Consider the following 20,770-nt stretch of genomic DNA (forward strand, 5'->3'; position numbering starts at 1 on the left):
GGATGGTGTTATTCTGTGCTTGCCCCTACACTGCTGTGCATCTGCATCTAAAATGCATCAAGTTTGGTGAAAGTTGTCTTTCACAGCAGGGCAGTAGAAAGAGAGACTGGAATGCAGCTTGTTGTGTCTATACAGAAGTAATGCAGTTGCGTCAGTGGCGGACGCAGGGCAGGCTAAATGCGCCTGATCTTAGGCAGCGAAAGTAGAGGCGAGCTGTGGGGAGAGAGGAAAAAGTTCTCAACAAGGAGAGGCAGGACTACTCTTACGGAGCCCCTGCAGTCTCGCTTTTTATGCCTCTAAAAGACTTTTCCTGCCATCTTTTTGCATTTTCGCTCTGCAACACGCCTTTTACGTCTCCGAAAGCGAAATCCTACTTTTTAACTTCAGTGAAAACACCAGCACCATGGAGCTGCTCTGCCTCGAAATGGACACCATCATACGAGCTCGTCCCGATCCGAATCTGCTGTGCGATGACAGAGTCCTGCAGCGCTTGTTGACTATAGAGGAGAGGTTTTTACCCCAATATTCTTATTTCAAAGGCGTCCAGAAAGATATTCAGCCGTTCATGAGGAGAATGGTGGCCACTTGGATGTTGGAGGTATAGCGAAACACCGAGTGCTGACAAGACATATTATTTCCGTGCTCGACTTTAAAGCCTCTCGATTTGTTTCATTTCTTTATCGAGCAATGGTTGAAATATTCCGAGGAGCACATATGGCATACGACTCATATTTCCGACTGCTATTTCCTTATATTATTCGTCGGTGCCGTTTAACGCAATTTCTTTCCATTTTTAAAGTCCGATCGCTGCGTTTACGAAAGTGGCAGCTGTGCCATCTGTGGCACCGGAGGATTTCCTTTATCTGCCTCACATGGTGTCTGCACATGTTGCCCGTTGATTATTTGATGTTATTATTTTAGATAGGCTGAATATTTTTCATGCACACGTATGCACTCCCCCAATTCAATGCTGACTTGCGCTGTATCGCCATGTTGGTTTTTATAGGAGTGCTTTTAAGAGGATTTACAGTGTCAAAAGCAAAGTAACAGCGCGTAAAAACCGTCGGTAATGACAGAAGAGGGTCTTAGGTGTCCACCAAATACAGACTCGATCACAAAAAGCGTTGCGATCGCTTTAGATATCTATTTAAATGTCGGGAAGGGCGAGGGCCTTATCGCTTCTTTTGGTCTCCAGTGACTTGCCGAAGATTTCTGTTCATTTGTTGACGATCCGTCAAATATTTCCGGTCAACAGCCTTCTCTAAACAATCTGCAGTCTTTCCTCTTTATTTTCATGTAAATATTGTCAGAATCTGACGCACTGGAGATTTTTAATTAATTTTTGAAATAATTATATCGGCTCGGCGGTGAGGCACGCCACACCAGCCGCTTGCGACTTGCCTCTTATTTTGACATTTTCTTGATATTTATCGCGCATGGATACGGATAGGAATTGTCGGATATGATGTGGAAGAGTCTGCTGAACATTATGGTGTGAAGAAAGTCGCTCCAGATAATTTATTTCTATTTTTAAATATTTTATGAAAATATGACGACTGTTTTAAAAAAAGTGTGTTTCCGTGTGCTGCGCTTTCCTGGTGTTTTTTTGGCTCGGCTGATTGTGACTTGAATTCATTTCTTAGTGAATGAACTGCAGGAATGCGAGTCTATTGAGAGTATGTGTCTTAAAGTTATTTCAGTCTTTGTGAAATAATTTCTTTCGAATTATTTTGTGATGTCGCAACAGATCTGGGCTGGGCGCAAATTCTTGGCTGAGCCCCAACTATGTGTGTCATTGATTTTAAATGTGCTCTTATGTGATCACTCTTTTGTTTCGTTATTTCACAAAAGTTTTCTATATGTTTCAAGCGCTGAAAAGGAAGTCACGTGTCGTCAACGTTGTCGCCTTGTGTGCTGTCTCCTTATAGGTTTGTGAGGAGCAGAAGTGCGAGGAAGAAGTTTTTCCCTTGGCCATGAACTACTTAGACAGATTTCTAGCAGTGGTACCCACCAAAAAGTGTAACCTGCAGCTGCTGGGAGCAGTGTGCATGTTTCTTGCATCCAAATTGAAAGAGACTCGTCCATTAACTGCAGAGAAGCTGTGCATCTACACAGATAACTCCATCAGACCACAAGAGCTGCTGGTAAGCGACAGTTCTACGTGTTTCACGCAGTTTGCAGTAACACATCTGCAGACTCACATTGTCACCATCAGCTGGTTAAACATATTACATAACTTCTTCTTCATCAGAGCAGGTTTGGAAGCCGGGATTTGTTCTCGAGTATTTCCTTCTTTAAAGGTTTCAAATGTGAGGTATACTCGACACTGTCCCCATTTCACTGAATCGGTTGTCCAGGCTTTAGACATGAAAGGCGCAGGAAGGAGCTCAGTGCAGGATTGTTCTACAAGGGCTCTCTTTACTGTATAAGACCCTCAAGGCTTTACAGTAACCTTCCAGCCTGTGCGGTGGTCTCCATCGCCATCTGCTGGTAGATATTTTTCACAGATCAGCGAGGTCATATTGAACTGGAGCCAAAGTTCTCTGTTCCTGTGAGCTAGAGAGGGAGAGACGGAGAAATTCAAGTTTGCCTTTTACAGTTTAGCTGGTGTCCAAAAATAACTGTGGATGCACACATTGCTGACGTGAGGTCACGAGTCACTGTTTCTGATTCTAACTGCACATGAAACCCACAGTACAGAAAAAGTCACCATTCTGTGTCCTGTTTAATGAATATAAGCTCTGTTGTGCTGGCAAACCAATTAATTAAGTCAGTTTCACATCAGATAAGTATTTTCCCTCCTGCTCTGTGGCGCTACATAAACATTCCTCAGTAAACAACAGCCAATCCCACCCATGTTGTGAAAGAGGCCACATATTATGATTCAGACGGGGCTGATGGTTGCAGGCCTGCCTCGCTGCCTGACTGGCGGCTCTACCCACTGAGCAGACTGCCGCTGCAGCACATTCAAGCCCCAGACGAGCTGCTGTTGATTTGTTGCTTTCCCGTAATTTTCTGGAATGACAATTTCATTTGTTTAATGAAGGTTCCGACTCCGAGCCAGCGTGTTAAAGTTCCAGTTTCAAACAGCTTATTTTGAAAAGAAAAGCAAAATGCGCTGCTGTGGCTGGAAACTCGTATCATCTGCATGCAGTGCTGCACTTGACAAAAAACCGTCTCTGATACCTTCATGTTCAGACTGCAGACGAAGCCCTCAGTCCTTGAACTGGTTTGCTGAGGCCTCCTTTCTGTGTTTCTGTATAAGGCAGTATTTTGGCTGACACGCAGATACAGGAAACAGATCAGCTGCTCGGGGCATGTGATCGTTTTTTTGTCCTCATCTTTAGTAAGAACTTCTTGTAAAGAGAACCACAATTTTACGAAGAAGGTGTGACCAGAGGAAGGCAGTAAGCAGAAGGAAGTGGGTGATACCAGATTGCCACCCTTGTCAGCATAAAGCATGTGTTGCAAGGTTTGTCGCAGCTATTGCTATAGGCTTTGGTGTTGCGTACTGTCATGGATGGAAAATGCCTTTTAATAGCAGGAGGCTGCTAATGATCAGACAAAAACGTTGCTGTAGCCAGAAGAAGACGGCTTTCACTTTATGAAACTCCAGATTTCATCAGGAACATGTCCTGTTTCTCAGTCTCTCAAACATCAGCAAGATAGCAAAGCATGACATGACTGACAAAGGTCACTTTGATTGGGACAATGCATGCTGCTAGTAGGGGCGGCCATATTGAATTGTCTCATGACCGAGTCCATGTGGTCTCTCCTTCTTAAAGGGAAAATGAAGAACATCCATCCTCCCAGTCACAAGGCTGCAGTGCGGAACCAAACCGCTGACATTTTTTCCCAAATTAGTCACCAGCTCTTTCGTTAATCACCTCCTCCTCTAGGAAGTGAAAGTAACAATGCAGTCTCAGAAAAGAGAACGCCACACCTAGTATCCTCACCCCGTGTTACAGACGTGCAGATGGATGAGCACGTGTCAGCACATCCTGCTGTGAGATCTAAATGAAAGACTCAGATGCTGATTAATCAAACGGAGTTTCAGTCTTTCCTCAAGACACTTCATGTGGAAAAATATAGTAACTAAGTGCTGCAGTGCATAAATAGGATTCTGATTGATATATTGAGATAAGAGATGACATACTTAATGCTGACTGTGCTCAGCAGACATAGGCTGCTTATCCGTGTTCACTCTGCGCTCACACAGCAGAGCCTCTGATGGGCCTCTTTAGGAAAGTCCCCACATGCCAGACACCAACAGGGAGGGAGACAGTGATGCCGGGTCACCTGGGTTGGTGGCACTGCTGGTGATTCTCTGTCCCAGGCCCAGCCGAGCAGAGACTAATAACAATAACACTTAACCTCCAGATGCTCGCCATGTATGTCACATTAACACACTTTTGGCTCAAGCGCACCTGGCTAAACAATAAAAGTGCAGAGCTGCAGCTGAAGTTGTTTTTCCGCCATCCCTTTTCTGCTCGCTCTCTCTAGGAATGGGAACTGGTGGTCCTGGGGAAGTTGAAGTGGAACCTGGCAGCAGTAACACCGAACGATTTCATCGAGCACATCGTGAGAAGGCTGCCGCTGCCCGAGGATAAGCTGGCACTTATTCGGAAACACGTCCAGACCTTCATCGCCCTCTGCGCCACAGGTAGGAAACGTTCGATTCGATTCCCTGCAATGAATCGCTGAGCCAGTCTGGACGAATTGAGTCCAAAGATGACCGTATCTTTTCCTCGATCTTTTTTCTGTCGTCTGTGCCAAATCAAACCAAGCACTAATGGCTTACGCTAGCATACTTTGTAGTGTTGTCTTTGCCGTTTCTTCTTTCAGGGCCGTGTCCAAGTCTTCTTTGGAGATCTGTTATGGGCCAGTCACAGCTAGCCTTACCTTCAGTGAGAAAATATTCTTCCTAAGAAAAGCATTAGTCGTAAAAGTGTCAGCCTCTCAGGTCTGACATCCATCGTCTGTCTTCTCCCAGCAGCCTCTGAAGTAACGCTTCAAAGCCTGATTGAGGGGGTCGAAAAGACAAACGGACAAGGGTGGAGGCAGGCAGACCATTGTCTTTTTACACTTGAGCTGAATGGTTCCCGTAAGATCAAACATGCAGGGAGGGATGGAAGGAACGAGAGCCTCAACATGATATGAAGGGAGAGTGAGGTCAAAGTGGGAAAGATGCAAGAGGGGTGAGGGGAGTCAGAGCCAGAGGAGGGTATTGTTTTTGTGCTGCCAAATCTGAGGCATGTCATGTTTTCAAATTTCCTACGTTCTCTCTCTTAACTTCACACGCCTCCACGCCCCGCTGCTGGAGGACATGATGGCGTTTGCAATAGGGCAGATTTCCCTCAGGTCACCACGATCAGAGCTACAAAGCAGGCGGGGCCACGAGCACCTTCTTCCACTGCTTCTGGGCACGCTCGAGGACTTTGTGCGAACGTTTACTTTGGATAACCGCACAAGTCATCCTTAATAATGCTCTTTGCCCCCCACAAACTGGTCAGCGACCAGCAGCTGCTTCATTTTCTCTGCAGGTCACAAATAGGAATGCTAACTAACACCCCCCCACACACACACATGGGAAACACCTCCTTCTGCTGACAACATTGGGAGGAGTGTACACAGTTAGATGAATAGATACGTGACAATCGCAGCATGAGGCGATCTCCTGCACCGATTGTGCAATGGATTCAATACAGACAGCAGAGTCTGAGATGACGCTTCATTTTTTAATACTTCCCCTGTGTCCTCAGTCCGGTTCCCTCAGTTTTCTCATATCTCACTTTTTTCCTGTCTCACCCCGTATTTTTGCCAGAGGATTAATGTTTGGAATGACAGCGTGTCAGGGATCGGACCTATTCCCCAAGCAACGTTGCGAAAGACTCGGCGCGCACTTTGTCCGTAATTGCTTCAATGAGGCAGTGGAAATAAATTTACGAGAATCGTCCTCCTGACACTGTACTCTAGGAGAGCCTCGCTGTGGAGATCGCTCTGGACCGTCATCGGCCGTTTATTTGTGTACACGCTCCGTATCCAGGCAAGCACGAAGTGAGGGCAAAATGAGGAAAGATTCAGCACGAGTGAGTCAACGGTTTGGTGCATCGGAGGATCTCTGGGAATACGAGACCCGTTTGTGAAACATTGCCAGCTGTAAATCTTCGGGTTATCTGGTGAGAATCCTCCTCGAAGACGTCCTCTGAGCAGAGTTGAGAAGGTAAAGGCGCAGGAGGATTTCTCTCTCGGGAGGATTTAGGTTTACGAGCCGGTCGACAGCGGGGTCACCTGTGGCCTCGGTCCCACCGCCGCTGTCCCTTTACGGGAAAAGAAACCACGCGTAAAACCACGGCTCTCTGTTCTCGAGAGGAGAATAAGGCCTCTCGTTCCTAATGGCTCCTCTCTTTTGATGAAACAGTTCCGTTTGGGCCACTCGGTGGGATTTTGTCAGGTGGCGCAGGCTGGCTCTGTATTAATTAATAACATTGGCTGGTCCATTCAGGACTATGCAAATGGCTCAGGGGCTCAGCTAGAGACTGGGAGAAAGGAGACAAAAGGCTTGGCCCTTACATTTCATATGCAGAGCCGTGTGAGGGTCAGCGCTGCAGGGCCACTTGATAGGAAACGCCAGCGTTTCCCTCAGGCAGGCTGCCGGATAATAGCCCAGAAACAAGCTCATTAAGGGAGATTATGAACCTCCGTTCCTAGACACAGACACCGAGCACTCTGAGCTTCCTCTTCTATTCTTATTCACCCGAGTTAAAGTGGGAGAATGGACGGGGTGCATGGGGCAGACAGATGCAGCCCAACCTGTCTGCTGCGGTCATTGAGCCCCATCTTCTTGCCATATTGGCAGGGTGCATTTTTTCTGTAATGGTATGCATGGAATGGTGACAATGGTCACAGAAGCTGATCAAAAGAAATCTCTGGATCCGGGCCAGCAGCGCTGTCCAAGAGAGACTCGACACAATGCAGATTTCGCTACAAGTTGGGATCCAAGTAATGAGCGCTCGTTCTTTTGTCTCCGAATAGTATTTGATCACTTATTGCTGGTATGTGGAAGTGTCTTTCAACTACGTATGAAGGGACTTGATGATTAACTGGTTAGTTTATCAGGACAACTAATGATTCACTAGCTGACAAACACGAGGGAACTGAAGCCGTGCTTACTTTCAACTGCAGTGTAACTTTGGTATTATTCCGTTTATTTTATTCCCAACCTCCATGTTGGGAATGTTTCAATTTAGCTTTCTGGAAACCGGCAGCTTTCGGCCTCTTTGGCCTTTTCTGGGTTCTATGAGCTGCGTCTTTAAATCGGCGACAGCTCAAATGTCGCAGCTTGATTCACAAGCCCTCTTTCTTTTGTTTTGCCTGTTAAGTCTCTCTAGTCCAGAGGCAGGAATGCTCCTTGTAGCTTCGACTCCAAGGGGCCGTGGCACGGAGAATCCCCTCCAGCCTGGGCTCAGCATTGTAAAGATGGATGATTCATCTCAGATGTGTTCAATGAAAAGAGCTTTGCTGGTGTTTGTTTACATAAAATCCCCTCCGTGTTTGATGAGTCAGAACCCGAACAAATTAGCCACCTTCTCCAGCGAATTATCCTTTCCCTGCACGCTCCGCTGATGTGAGGAATCATGTCCGGTCCGCCTGCATTGTCAACAGATGAAGCAGGAAAAGGCTTCCTGACAGTATGTGCCCAGTAACGTGACACACAGGGTGAATCATCGAGTGGCACGTCCTGAGTTCTCCTCTTCACCTCGCTGTTTAATCAGCACCACAGTATAAATCCTGCGGCTGGTTGAGTCACGCCGGAGATCGCAGACATTTTGCTTCGGCTGCTACAATTATCCCAGCAAAAAGGTTTAGAAATCAAAATCTTCCGTGTTTTTCTCGGACGTCATGTTAACCACAAAGACTAATATTTGTACTAAAGTAAATGCTTTGGTTCCAGATAGTTTGACTCAACATTTTTCTCAGCACACCGTCCCCTCATTTTTGTCTTCCTCTTTAAAGGCTACTTGATACGGCCTTTAAATGCTGTCATTGGGATTTAGTTCTTTATTTCAAAAGCAGGACGTGAACAGGGAAATATAACTGTAGGATCTAATCAAAACTACTGCGACAGCACTTTGAGGTTGTTGCAGGAGCGATACACTAAACGGAAGATTGTTTTTGCTATTCGGACGGAAAAACAAGAATCGCTCACATTGATCACATCAGATGAGACTGATGAAGACACAGCAGGCAAAGGGGGTGGGTTACAAAGCAGCTTGCAGATGTGCTACACCTGTTGGCACGCTAATGCGACTTAAATGGCGTGTCATGTTATGACAGTTGCCGAGTAGATGCATAGAAGCTGATGTGAGCGGCCACTGAGGTCAGCTAAACGTCTGACCTGTGGCTGAGCGTCACTTTGTGGCCTGTCGGCGCCGACGCGATGCTTCTGTGAGAGGAGAGCGGTGCATGGTGCCGGCTGTGCCTCAGTTTGTCTGTCAGGCACAGCCGACATCGTGTTTACAGATTGTTTATTCGTTCTTTAACAATGAGCAGGGAATTCGTGGTGATTGGTGAGGTAACGATGGAGCAGCATGACAGTATATTGGGTACAGACACTGAATTACAATAGTCCACACGATGTCATCTGAAAGGGACGAATAGCCCGAGATTTTTGAATGAAGCTTAGTCGATTTAATCTAAACTGTAACTGTGTTCGGGAGAAAAATCTGTACGCTCCTCAACACTCAACTCGACCATCTCAACACTGATGTTACTCAAGACTGCAGCTGTGACACAGGATGTGATAGCGAGAGGCTAAAAGGGCAGCTTACAATTAACACACAATTCTGAGCAAGAGCGTGCAACTCTCACAGGTTTGGGTTTTTTAGTTTGTTTCCAGAGTGACAGCCAGACAGGAAGCAATGGAAATGACAGAAATATCAAGTTGTTGTTTGTTAGTTTGGCATTTGTGGAAAAAAGCCGGCGTGTGGGCCTCGGCCAGCCGCGGTAGGTGGATTGTCTTCTGAGAAGGTCGTGTTGGCTGACGGTCTGTGTTGCGTTAGTGGTGAAACATACTGTCATGCCAGTCCTAAAGAGATGTTTGCTTTTAACCTTAATCAGTCAACCAAACCCCGCGTCCTCGTAACGGCGCTCCCTTAATAAACACGTTCAATAAGCGCTACATGTATAGAATACAAGAAGCTGATTTATCGCTGTGGAAAGAGAGGTCAGGGTAAATCCGTCTTTTTCTTTGGCTGTTGTTCAACTTTCCAACTTTAATTAATTTACAATTTTAATGTGCGTGGTGTGCGTTGCAGCCACCCAGATGGAGCGGGCCATGTAGGGCAGGAGAATGTGCGACCGGTGGCCCGAGGATGAAGTTTCATGGGGTAGGAACAGGGAGGAATGGAGACGAGGGGGCACAGGGAGGAGAAAGGGCCATTGAAGGGGCTGAGAGGCGTGCAGGCCGGGCCAGCCAGCCGCTGCTCACAGGGAGCTTTCCATCGCAGGCGTCCCCACTCAGCTACATACACTGTTTATCCTCAACATGAATATCAATGAGGGCCTCCTAAAATACAGCCATTCTTCCCCCCACATGCAGCAGCCACCAGGCCCGAGTGTCAGCCCGCATCGGCTGCACGCGCACGTCCTTGTTCTGCTACAGACCTGTCTTGTCTTGAGTGCGAAAAATCAGCTTGCTGCCCACTGCCTGCCACTCAGCTCTCCCACAAACCAACATCTGTGCCGTGCGTGTGTGGGGGGGGTCAGTGTGTGTCTGCATCTGAAAGCACGCAGGCATCGGCGCATTGTTTCTCGCCTGTGTCGCTGAGGTGTCTGTTGCCTCGCCTGTCGCTCTGCGCTCGCTGCACACTTACAGTAAATCCTTGTATGCCTTTGTCGTCTCAGCCCTCTATAGAAAGTTGTGCTCTTACAGCAGTGATGTAATGCCGGGGGGCTTTGTGCGCTCTTTCCTCTTGGCTCGAGGTAGCCTTTAATAAATCGCCCCCTTGGCAGAGGCCCAGCGGCTAACACAGGGGTGTATAATAAGTTCATTTATTTGTCAACACTGAGCCCACAAGATGAGAAAGCGCCTGGCTGTGCATGTTAAAAAGGCAGTGAGAGGCTGCCTCTGCAGCTATCAAAGGGCCTACCTCTTTGATTCCAAATAAAAAAAAGAAGAAGGAAGAAAAATCTCCTTCAGAGCCATCGCACGCGGTTTGCTTTGCAATTGAATATAGCAATATGTTAATGTGCAGGCTGTTTCTATGCCCCCATTGCTCACTCCTCTAACCCAGAGGTGGCCCAGGAACAGAGAAATACTTGCAGGGAGGGATTGGGGGTGGGGGGTTGGATGGGAGGCAGGAGGTGAGGGTCACTGGAGGGCAAGTCTTTTCTTCTTCCAAAACTTCACAAGGGTCTGGACGCAGACTCGAGAGCGATGTGCAGCAGAGTCGTCTAGCTCCCCCTCCTCCCACCACGCCTGCGACCTTCCCCTCTTTTCTCCCGCTTGCCTCGTCACCGCACCGTCCATCGCTGCCCTCTTCGTCTTCCTCCCCCCCCTGTCAAGCCCCTGTCCTCAAGTCCAGCCAGGGTCTTTGTGCAGCCTGTCTAGCTGAATTGGAATCGGTGGCGAGAGGATGGATGCCGCGTCCCTCATTTGGGTGAAATGAGGTGATGACTCTGGACAATGGAGTCACACTCTTCTGCCTTCCCTCTCATAGGCCCGCCACTCCATTAATATGCTAAAAGATAGGAGGGCCGCCAATGCAAACCGCTGCCTGTTGTAGCAACAAAGACGGCGGCATGTGTGCCATTCACCGGCCGTCCAAGCGGGCCATGTGTTACCCAAGAAGAAAGGTAGAAGTTGAGCAAGACATAAAGAGAGAATGCAGAAGGGTGTGTGCGTGTGTGTGTGTGTGTGTGTGTGTGTGTGTGTGTGTGTGTGTGTGTGCGTGCATGAAGAGAAAACCTCTCCCTGTCTGTCTGTCTCACTGTATGCCAGTTGCCTTTTCGGGCTTCTGGCCCGTTCACAAGCTGTCTCATTTGCATTATGAATGACAGCGAGGGGAGCTAACAAGGTTATTGGTCTTTGAGACGCACGCCTGTGACCACACGTGGAAAAAGGACCTACAGCAGTGCGCATTGGCAAAGGCACTGAGCCTCTTTATTCCTTCTTTTCCAAGCGCTATGGGGCTTTTTTCAGCGAGCACACGATTTACTCAGGAGATGGAAGAAAAGGGGCCGGGCTGGGGAAAGGGGGACTGCATCGGGGTGAGGGTGGTTGCTTTTCAGCTCCTTTACAAGCCCAGTGAACCCTCATTATCCAGGCCCCTGGTCATTAGCGAGCCCAGCGTTCATAGCCGGTGCAATAGAAGGACTATTTATTAGCTGACTGCTAGATTACTAAATCATACCGTATCTGTACCCTGCGAACTGAAACGTGCAGTAAAGAAACCAGTGGTAAATACATGCACCCACCTGACCAACGATTGTGCTTCCTGACTTCATACGCTCGTGCTTCAGACTAACAAACTCACATTTAACTCAAACGTTTTTATTCCTCTAACAGATTTCAGATTCGCCATGTACCCTCCATCCATGATCGCTACAGGAAGTGTGGGGGCAGCGATCTGCGGCCTGCAGCTCGATTCAGCCGACCAGTCGCAGTGGGGTGACAGTCTGACGGACCTGCTGGCAAAGATTACAAACACAGAAGTGGTAAGTTTACCTATCACTGTAGCTCGATCGATTTAAATATGCAGCGTGTTCCAGCGCTAAGAGGTAATACTTACATCTGGAATGTAGGGGATTTGTTGCTGAGTAATATTTTAATCAGTATGACTAAATATTAGTGACTCTGCAGACATCGGTTACATGTTATCTGGTTATCAGAGTACAAGTGTTACAGTAACTATGATTCAGTGCTTAATCAGCTGTTTCCTGCACTGGAAGCTTACTTTTGGAAGTCTTTAGTAGACATTTCTAGTGAAGTGACACATTTAAGTTATCTTATTACCACTGAAACAAACAGGTTTTGCTTTTCTCAAGTAACTGGGTTGTTTTTTTGCCCGACCAAACATGCTACTCTGTTGGAAAGCACATGGCAAGTTAAGAAATGCCACATGTTTGTTGGGGCTGTGTGCGCAACAGACAAAAGTTGAAATGTCACTGAGTTTTGGCTTCACACAGGCATATTTTAGGGGAGATTTACTGCCAATTTTAATAAAAATGAGCACGAGACTGAGCTAAAATGTCTACATTTAAAGAAATGATCGATATTTGTCAGTCCAGCAGCTGCCTCGTGTAAAGGCTCCTCTAAATCGCTCTGTAACTGACAGGAAGGCCGGTGAAGCTGCTGTGCGGCTGCCTGGTACAGTGAATGTTGCACCAGAGGATAAGCTACGTCCAAACACAGGCAGGGCCCCTGCTAGCTCTGAGATTCCTGGCTTTCATCATACACCAGAGAGGATTTTGTCTGTCTGTAGTTCGCTGCTAAGACGAGTAGCTGGGCAGAAGCGTAACCTGTGAAGTTCTTCTTCTTTAGTCCCCGGAGGGTAAGCTGTCGAGCACAGGTCCACAACCACCACCTTGCCAGGAGTGCTGCTAATACCTAACGTGATGAAAACGTCTTTTGGTTGGTAATGGCAGACTTACTCTAAACTGTGTGCAGAGTGCACAGGGGGCACGACACAGATCCCGAGCATCGGCCGTGGCATGTTAAATTCTGCCTGAAAAGGAGGCAGAGGGGGAGGAGGAGGTGGAAGAAAGCTGTTGAAGTGTGAAAAGGACACCGAGGGGGTGTTATGCCTCCCTCGCGACAATCGGGCCTCTCTTGTCTCCTCCTATGGTCCATAATGCAGCGCTGCTGGAGAGCATGGCTCCCTCTGGTGCGAGCTGTGTGAAGTCTCGCTCAGCAGCTGAGGAAAAACAAATAGTTGGCCTCAGCAGCACAGGGCCTCGGTGTGTTTTAGGCTGCTAGGTCTTAGACTCCGGGGAATTAAGTGGCGCTGTGTCTCAGCGATCAACTCCTTACATTCCTGGATTCAGACAAGCCACAGCTCGCGGTAAACACGGGAGAAAAAGCACAAGGCGCCCGTCCTAATTCAACATATAGGGCTTTAGTATGAACTGCCAAGCAAAGCTTAGGGTATTAAAAGATTTTCCTGAGATCCTCACATCAGGCTCGTGCACCACGTGCAACACCAGCAAAAAATCTCACTGCCCAGAATTACCTGTCAGTATTAATAAGTGGCGTCAGTCCTATTTACGCCCTTTGTCAGTCTCAGCATGCAGGCTTTGGTGAAAGAGGAAATGCTGTGTCATTTTAGCAGCGACCCTACCTTCATTTAGACTTCAGACACCAGCGAGGTGGTACGAGTCTAAAAGAGTACGCGTAACATACCCCGTGTGATTTTGGCACAGCGGCTCGGCGAGCAGCGACTCGTAGCCGCTCGGCCAAAGAGCCAGGCGAAATATGAAGGCCGAGTTTCGCCAACCGCTGCAGCTGCTGCTGCCAACAGCGCCGTGGCCGACGCCACCCCCTGGTACCCCGCTGGCATGTGTGGTATCCAGAAGCTGCGGTTTTCCAGTGGAAATGCGATAGGGCCAAGTCACCATCTTTGGGCCATTGCAGGAATGCGTGTTGCCTCGCAAACACCTGGTGTGGCCTTGTGGGGCGAGCAGACGGGCTGTGTGTGTGTTTGTGTGTGAGATGAGCAGAAATGTAAGAGTTCGGTTTACTCTTCATTGATTAAAACAGGAAACGGCGGCAGGAGAGGGTTTAAGAGCACCGCTTCCCAGATTTGTTTTCTCTCAGTCTTTCATTCATCTTTTTCAGCCGGGGTCACATGCTAAGACACCGGAAACACATTTTCTCATTGCTCCCTTTGTTTTTCTTCCTCTTTTTTTAATCACAGTTATTTCCTGGGGACAAAATGCTTGTAATAAAAGATGCATTTATTACGACGGATTATATCTATTAGCACAGCCTGTGGCATCACTTGTGGTGTTTCAGGCATGCGGGCTAAAGAAAGGGAAAGGTCACATTTCTATTGTAACTTGTGGAAATTCAAGTCATGTGGTGACTTCTTATTTCCAGCGTCAGCCCCGGGATATTTTGTTTTCAGATTCCCTGAGATTCGTAGTGCGTCCCTGCCTGTGTGTGTGTTTCAGCTGTCTGACCACCAAATCCTCCCAGAGTAGCCAACACTGTCTTGTGTGGTACAGTCAGCAGTTAAAACACATTCCACGCTTCACACATTTCTTCCTTTTGGTTTTGTCTGTCTGCACGACTTCCTCCCGCTGCCAGTGTCACAAAGGCCGCCCAGGGATACAGTGCATGCCACGATTTGTCAGACTGACAGGCTGTTGCAGTATGATGCATGTTTGGGGTGGGCAGAGGGAGGACTATGACTACAAGAAAGGATCAGAGGTGGTCATGTGTTTTCCGGTTTGAGGCTGCAAAGCAAGATGCTTAAGTGCAACGCTGTGTCCCGTGGTGAATTTATTCAGCGCTGTTGGCCCCTTCATTGTCCGAGTACCTACAGCTTCTGTGGAAACAGCATCGGTGTTTCCAGTAGTCGCACACTGAAGTCATTAAAGGTTCTCAAAGCCCACGGGGCTTGGCGAGGGATCCGAACTGCCGCTCTAAAGAGCAGCGCAGACGGGGGGGGAATGTCTTTTAAGAAATGAAGGCATGCATTCTTGTGGTAGGACACAGGCAGTTCCTTTACATGTTCGGCGTTTGAGTCCATTTTCTCACAGGAATTGAGATTTTATGACCAATGAGGCACATGTTGGTGGGAAGACTTTGCATGTGTGCATGAACACACCCCCACATTAGTGGCCACCCTCTGGAGAAGATTAAGGGACAGACTCTGGTGGGGTTTCCTCCATGTCAAAGCCAATGCTGAGGAAAGTGTTTGCCCAGAGGCGTGCAGCCCAGATCAGTCAAAAACTGTTAGCATTAAGACGTCAGGGGAGCTCTCACTTAGTATTTTGGTAGTGGCCTTGTAATGGCTTCTTTTTTCACATAGTATATAAATCCTCTTCCTTCTGTTATGTGTTGTGCTGTTTGACCTTTGACATTGTGACCTTTAGCCACAGCTCCCTGAGAGCAACTCTGACATGAGTGAGGGCCCGGTTCCTATTTCATGGAGGCTCCGCTGCACCAGAGGCTGTAACGGGCTGGACTGAGGCCATCAGGTTTAAATTAGCTGTAAATTTCTAAAGAATGTCTCAGCGCTCCACAAGCGGTACATTTTCACCCGTCTTTTCAGTCATGATTCCCACTGACGTCTCGTGCTATAAGGCGCAGGTCATGCATGCATGTGCGTGCACAGAGCTAAAAGGAAGCAGCACGGCTTCAGTTGTTTTTGAAGTGTTTTACCACCAGAGGGCAGTGTTAGCTCTCTGTTAGGGACAGCATTTTGTTCTCAGGCCAGTTTCTCAGTCAATCAGCTCTGCAAAGTACACTTGGCATCTTCTTCATGTGCGTTATTAATGGTTGGTCACCTGCACCTTATGCTTCACTGTTGTTGTTTTGCAGCAACACAGATTTTTTTGATTTCATATGTCATCATTTTAAATCTGATAATTAGTTTGAGCTCCTGGGACTAAAGATCCTTTGAGGTACTTTAGGTATTTAATGACCCTCCTTAAAACAGTTCGACCTTTCTCTGACGCTAACAGCCCATTCAGCACTCTTTTACACCAACCCCCCCTTCCTACCCCCGTCTTACTGCGCTGCACTGTAGCACTGTCTCCCGGGGAAGGATAAGAGGCCTTGGTGCTGTTGAGGAGTTTGTCTCCCAGGTGGATTCTCAGTTTTCCTTGGTGGCCTTTGATGGTGTAAGTCGATGCGGCTGGGTCTCAGATGGATCCCCTGCAGGCAGGCGGGCGCACAGACTGGCTCTCGTTAAAAAAGCACCACCTTTGTGTTCCCACAGGAGGTGGATGTAATTAACATAGCTTTAATACTACCTGTGTTTTCAGCCGCCGTTGTCAAGACGACTCCTGTTTGGGTTTTGTGTGTTTTGGGGAACAGCAGAGGTGGTGGGTGGCTGGATGGGGGAGGGCAGAGGTATGCATGCGAGTGTGCGTGTGCATGCCGGTGCATGTGCGTAGGCTACATGAGGACGATAGTGATGGTATTCGCTGCACAACCCCGGTGGGCTGATGTAATGCTTGGGTCTGGCCCATGTCTGTGGTCTTTTGGAAGCAGCAACTCGAAAGTCAGCTGTCATTTAAAATCACAGCGAGACGCCGTCATCGTGGCCGAAGCACTTTCTGAACAGCAGATTGATATTATAGGGCATAACATTTGTGTTACATGCTTGATAGAAAATTCAAAGGTTTAACTTCTAAGTTTAAATTGTAAGTAACAGAATTGGTTTGCTCTTTAGTTTCATGATAAAGTCTCGCTTTGAATGTGCCCGATCGTACCAAACTGGAACTCTGAGTTGATGAAGAAGCAGGAAAAACGCACTTCCTTGACTGCAGATTTAAAAAGATTGATGTAACCTCTCGATTGTCTTTTGCATTGCAGGATGTTCTAAAAGAGTGCCAGGAGCAAATCGAGCGCGTGTTGGTGAGCAGCCTACGCGAAGGACGGCAGCAGCAACAGCAACAGCAGCAAACTCAGAGAGGCCCGAGTGGGAAAGGCCTGGACGAGCTGGATCAGTCCTCCACCCCGACAGACGTCCGCGATGTCAACTTGTGAACCACCAGAGGGCATCATTGCACAGGATTTACAAAAACAAAAATAGAAACCAACAAAAAAAACTCAATTTTCTTAAAAGCAGAAAAAAAGAACAAAATGTAAAAATGTTAAAAACAAAAGACAGCAATGCTTGCTAGTTTTTTTTTGTGTGTAGATTTTCTGTTCTACAAGTCGAAAACACCTGCTCGCAGAATAGATTTTCGATGACGTTATAGCATAAATGCATCAAATTTGATCCGAGATGAAGCTCTGTGATGCCTTGGATATCCAGAAGGGAAGCCAATCATATTTGCATTCTGCCTGATTGTATAGTATGATCTTTTAAGTTATATTCTAACTATAGATTGATAATGAGGCTGAGACAGAAACTATTTGGAAATTGCGGGATCACCCTGGGGCTTCTCTATCGTTGCGTTACGAGTACTGTCACCGTTACGTTTGAGCCGCTGAACGAGCTCCTCGACTGTTGTGTGCTGAGTGTGCGACTGAGGAAGCCGTGAGACTATTTGCCGAAAGTGGGTGGATCGCATTATCAGGGAAGACCCGGGATGATGATAATTATCAGTAGTATTAGTAATTGTTATTATTATTATTATCATTTGACGTCTTTTGAAATTAATAGTAGAGATCAATAAGCTCCTTTTGTCTGGCTGCTTGTGCGTGTCAGTTTGTGGATGCAAGCGTGTTTTTGTGTGTGCGTGTCTGAGTGTGTGCGTGTCTATGTTAACAGTGATTCTACAGCGAAAGGCACTTGAATAAAGTCGCAGGCTTACAGTTGTGTATTTAAAGACAGCGGAGCGAGCCGAGGCTACATATACTTTCTCCATCCGTAGAACTGGGCATCTACGCTACGTCGCTGCCGTCGTGCATTAACAGTGTGTCGTGATTCGTTGTTCTCCAACAATAAACCTGTGTGCGTGGACCACGAGTGAGACGACAGAGGCCGTTATCTTTCTCGGAGGTTATGCGAGCCGTTTGTTCATTACTGCCGTTCCGATAACGAAATATCGCACGTTCGTCGCGCTTTGCGATGAGGCGTTTCTTGTGTCTGGATGGAACGTGCACAGCATGCGTGGCACATGTGAGAGCAGGAGAGTCTTGAGGAAAGTTTCGTTCTTCTGTGTCGGTGAGCGCAGAGCGAGACGAGCGCAGGCTGAGGGAGAGGCACAGCACCGGGTGGCGGGACAGAGACGGTTTTAGTTTTTAGTGGTGCAGACGTTTGCTGCTGTGTGGGAGACGTGGGCTTTGTACAGCCAGTGGCTGGAAGATGACGAACAATAAAATTGGTATCCGTGGCTGCGTCAGTAACGGATGCCTACAACGACACACAAAGATGTTCCTGGTTTTCCGTTTACGTGGAAATGACACGAGGAAGTAAGACCGTACGCTGCCAGGTCACGCGTTGGGGAATCTTTTGGGGCGGGGGGGTTGGGGGAGGGGTAGAGGATGACAATAACTGTCAAAGCTCATCTGGAGTACCGCATAGGGTTGTTTTCAACACCCCTGTATGATTTTAATGGCAAAGCACTTTGCAAACATGCTCCCCAGGAGATGATTAAATTGAAATGGACGGTGATTGGAGGTGAACAGATGTTTCATTTTTTTTCCTCATTAGCCTTTTCTTTGGTTTACTTTGAAGGGCTGGTTTCCCAACATCAGTCGTTTGCCTTTAAAGGAGGAGTCAAATTGAAAAAAGGCTTCCCGCGACTTTCCGCATAAGCACATTCCAAACAAAGAAACAAAGAAACAACATTCCCAGTCACGCAAATTGCAAGTTGATCCTGAACAAATAAGAGCATGAATTCACACAGCTTTCTGATCTGTGGGCTCGAGTCGATTTTCTTTTACAATGTCAAGAAATGATTTTGTTTTTACTTGAATTTTTCTTTCTATTTATCTGCATCACAGCCAGGGAGGCAGGGCGCTACCAGCAAGGGTGGTCTGAACATCCAGGTTTGCACATGTTCTTTAAAGGGCCATGAGGTTTGCAATGTTAAGATAAAGCAACGCCTGTGTTTAAAAAAGAATTTGTGTCGCAGTGGTTGGTCAGTTGTTGTTTTGTTGTTGTTTTCTTTCCTTTATGTTTGTTTCTGTTTATGGTGCTGGCTTCCGTAGCGCCCGTCCAGGCCAGTTGTCTGTCAGTGAACACATTTCCCCGGTGAGCTTTGCTGCTTCGAATCATTAGCAAGGGGATTCATCTGCCAGGCAGACAGCAGAACAAAGCGAGACGGCTGATTTTGTTTTGTTTGGTCACGTGGCTTTGTCACAGCAAGGTGTCTTTGACTTCTTTTTATTGTTTTTCCATGACCATGTGTAACTTTGCTGAGTGTGAATGTGGGGATCGGATGATTTTCAGTAAAACTGAGCGATTTCATGACCCGTTTGCCAAATCGTCCCCCATCTGAATATTTGGTATGACCCCTTTATTTTGCCTGTTTTCCTGACGTAAGCTCTCTCCCAAACTTGTGATTCCTCCTGCAATATGTTGTTGCATATGTTCTATTTTGAGACCACCTTTGTCAATTTGTGTTTGATAATATTTTACGGGGCGACCAGACCCACAAAGGGTTTTTCTAAGACTTAGAGATACTGTATTCCAAAGTGAAGAGAGGACAGAGGAGGACTGAAGACATCGACAAAAAAAAAAAAAGTGTCAATATTTTATTGTATTTTTTGCGCTGCTAAAAGCTATGAATTTGTTTCATTTATACAAAAAAATAACATTACTTAGTTGTGATGTGTCACTTGAGTGTGCTGCTATTTTATAAACATTTGTATTATAATATAATTATTTTACTGCTTAAGAGATACATTCAGAAACCGAAGTAGATGGTGATAGAAGAACATGAAACGAGTATTCGACTGGAAATGTTCATTGTACAGTTTGACCGTTTGCTTAGATAGCATGTCTCGTTTTCCCCTTTATCTATTTTTGCTCTCCTTCTTCAGTCACATTCTGCCCATCAGTGGTATTTCCGATACCTCAAGATTACTGGATTTTAAAAAAACGCAAAATTCATCAGCTATACCTCTGCAGTTAGGGAGCCTGAAACGGAGGGGAAAGAAAAGAACGACGTGTTCTGTTGCTGTTTTAGTTGGAAAACGACTCGCTCGGTGAGATGGGGAAACCGGAAATATGCAAGGCTTCCACTTGGACTCTTTTGGAGGGGGAGCGCCGTGACGTTGCAACAGCTTCTTTGAGGATTTTGTACCGCAGATAGTTCGAGCATGTTCACTACTGTCCGTGTTGGTGCTACATCTGACTGTGTGCAAGCGAGGGGCAAAAACAGCATTCCTATGATGGCCAAAGTACAGTTCTTGCTTTATATAACCACAATCACTATGAATGTCATTAAATATCGATTCTGTATGTGAGAAACGTGTGTTTTGGTCTAAAGATATTGTGTGTGCACCACTGGAACTCCCGCAGAATAATGGCTCGAGCTGACCTGTGGCATCCAGTCATACATTTTCTGGAAGTTTCAATGGTGCAGATTTCCCTTCAAATCGCCCGCTCCCCCTCCTCTATAACTCATATCATGTACCTCAAATGTCTGTTGCACAACCTCTGTTCAATAAACGTCTGCTTTAAAGGGTGTGACACCACATCAGCTCACTATTTCCCAGGCCTGTGTTCCTTTTCAGCTGTGTGTCTGTCTCCTGATCAGGACATTAGTTTGTCAGTCAGCAGCGACTTTAACTGCATCAGTGATGATGATGATGAACCTGGGACAATATGCACTCATCCCACCAGAATTTCAAGCAGTTTCTGCAAATGTGTATGAACCTGTTGATCCAGTCATGCATGCATAGTCACAAAACCAAAACGGGTTCTGGTCCTACTCCTCCTTTGGATCTGCTGCAGATTAAAAGAACCACAGCTCATGTGTTGGATGCAGTACCGTGTACGGTGTCTCCGCAGTGGAGCGTCTGAATCCTGTAGGGCTGCAAAATGTGAGGTGTCGTGCATCTCATGGATGCTTGAACTTGGATGCAGTGTCCCTTCAGGGAGGGATGGCAGAGGCGGGGCCTTGGAACCAGTACCAGCGT

General features: G+C 47.0%; 1 protein-coding gene across 1 annotated transcript; it reads left to right on the plus strand.

Annotated features, from left to right (window-relative positions):
• The first annotated feature begins 202 nt into the window (after positions 1 to 202).
• On the plus strand, positions 203 to 20,331 carry ccnd2a (cyclin D2, a). The gene is made up of 5 exons (XM_082540058.1): positions 203 to 598; positions 1,929 to 2,144; positions 4,504 to 4,663; positions 11,570 to 11,718; positions 16,547 to 20,331. The coding sequence occupies exons 1-5, from the start codon at positions 404 to 406 to the stop codon at positions 16,718 to 16,720; spliced, it is 894 nt and encodes a 297-aa protein (XP_082396184.1). The 5' UTR covers positions 203 to 403; the 3' UTR covers positions 16,721 to 20,331.
• The last annotated feature ends 439 nt before the right edge of the window (positions 20,332 to 20,770 follow it).

Source organism: Aulonocara stuartgranti (assembly GCF_965226115.1).
Source record: "Aulonocara stuartgranti genome assembly, chromosome: 7".
Classification (NCBI taxonomy): domain Eukaryota; kingdom Metazoa; phylum Chordata; class Actinopteri; order Cichliformes; family Cichlidae; genus Aulonocara; species Aulonocara stuartgranti.

Excerpts from the sequence above, each read along its gene's own strand:
- ccnd2a (XM_082540058.1), top strand. The coding sequence starts at position 404 with ATGGAGCTGCTCTGCCTCGAAATGGACACCATCATACGAGCTCGTCCC. Across the intron at positions 2,145-4,503 it reads TCAGACCACAAGAGCTGCTG|GAATGGGAACTGGTGGTCCT; the intron begins GTAAGCGACAGT and ends CGCTCTCTCTAG. Across the intron at positions 4,664-11,569 it reads CATCGCCCTCTGCGCCACAG|ATTTCAGATTCGCCATGTAC; the intron begins GTAGGAAACGTT and ends TTCCTCTAACAG.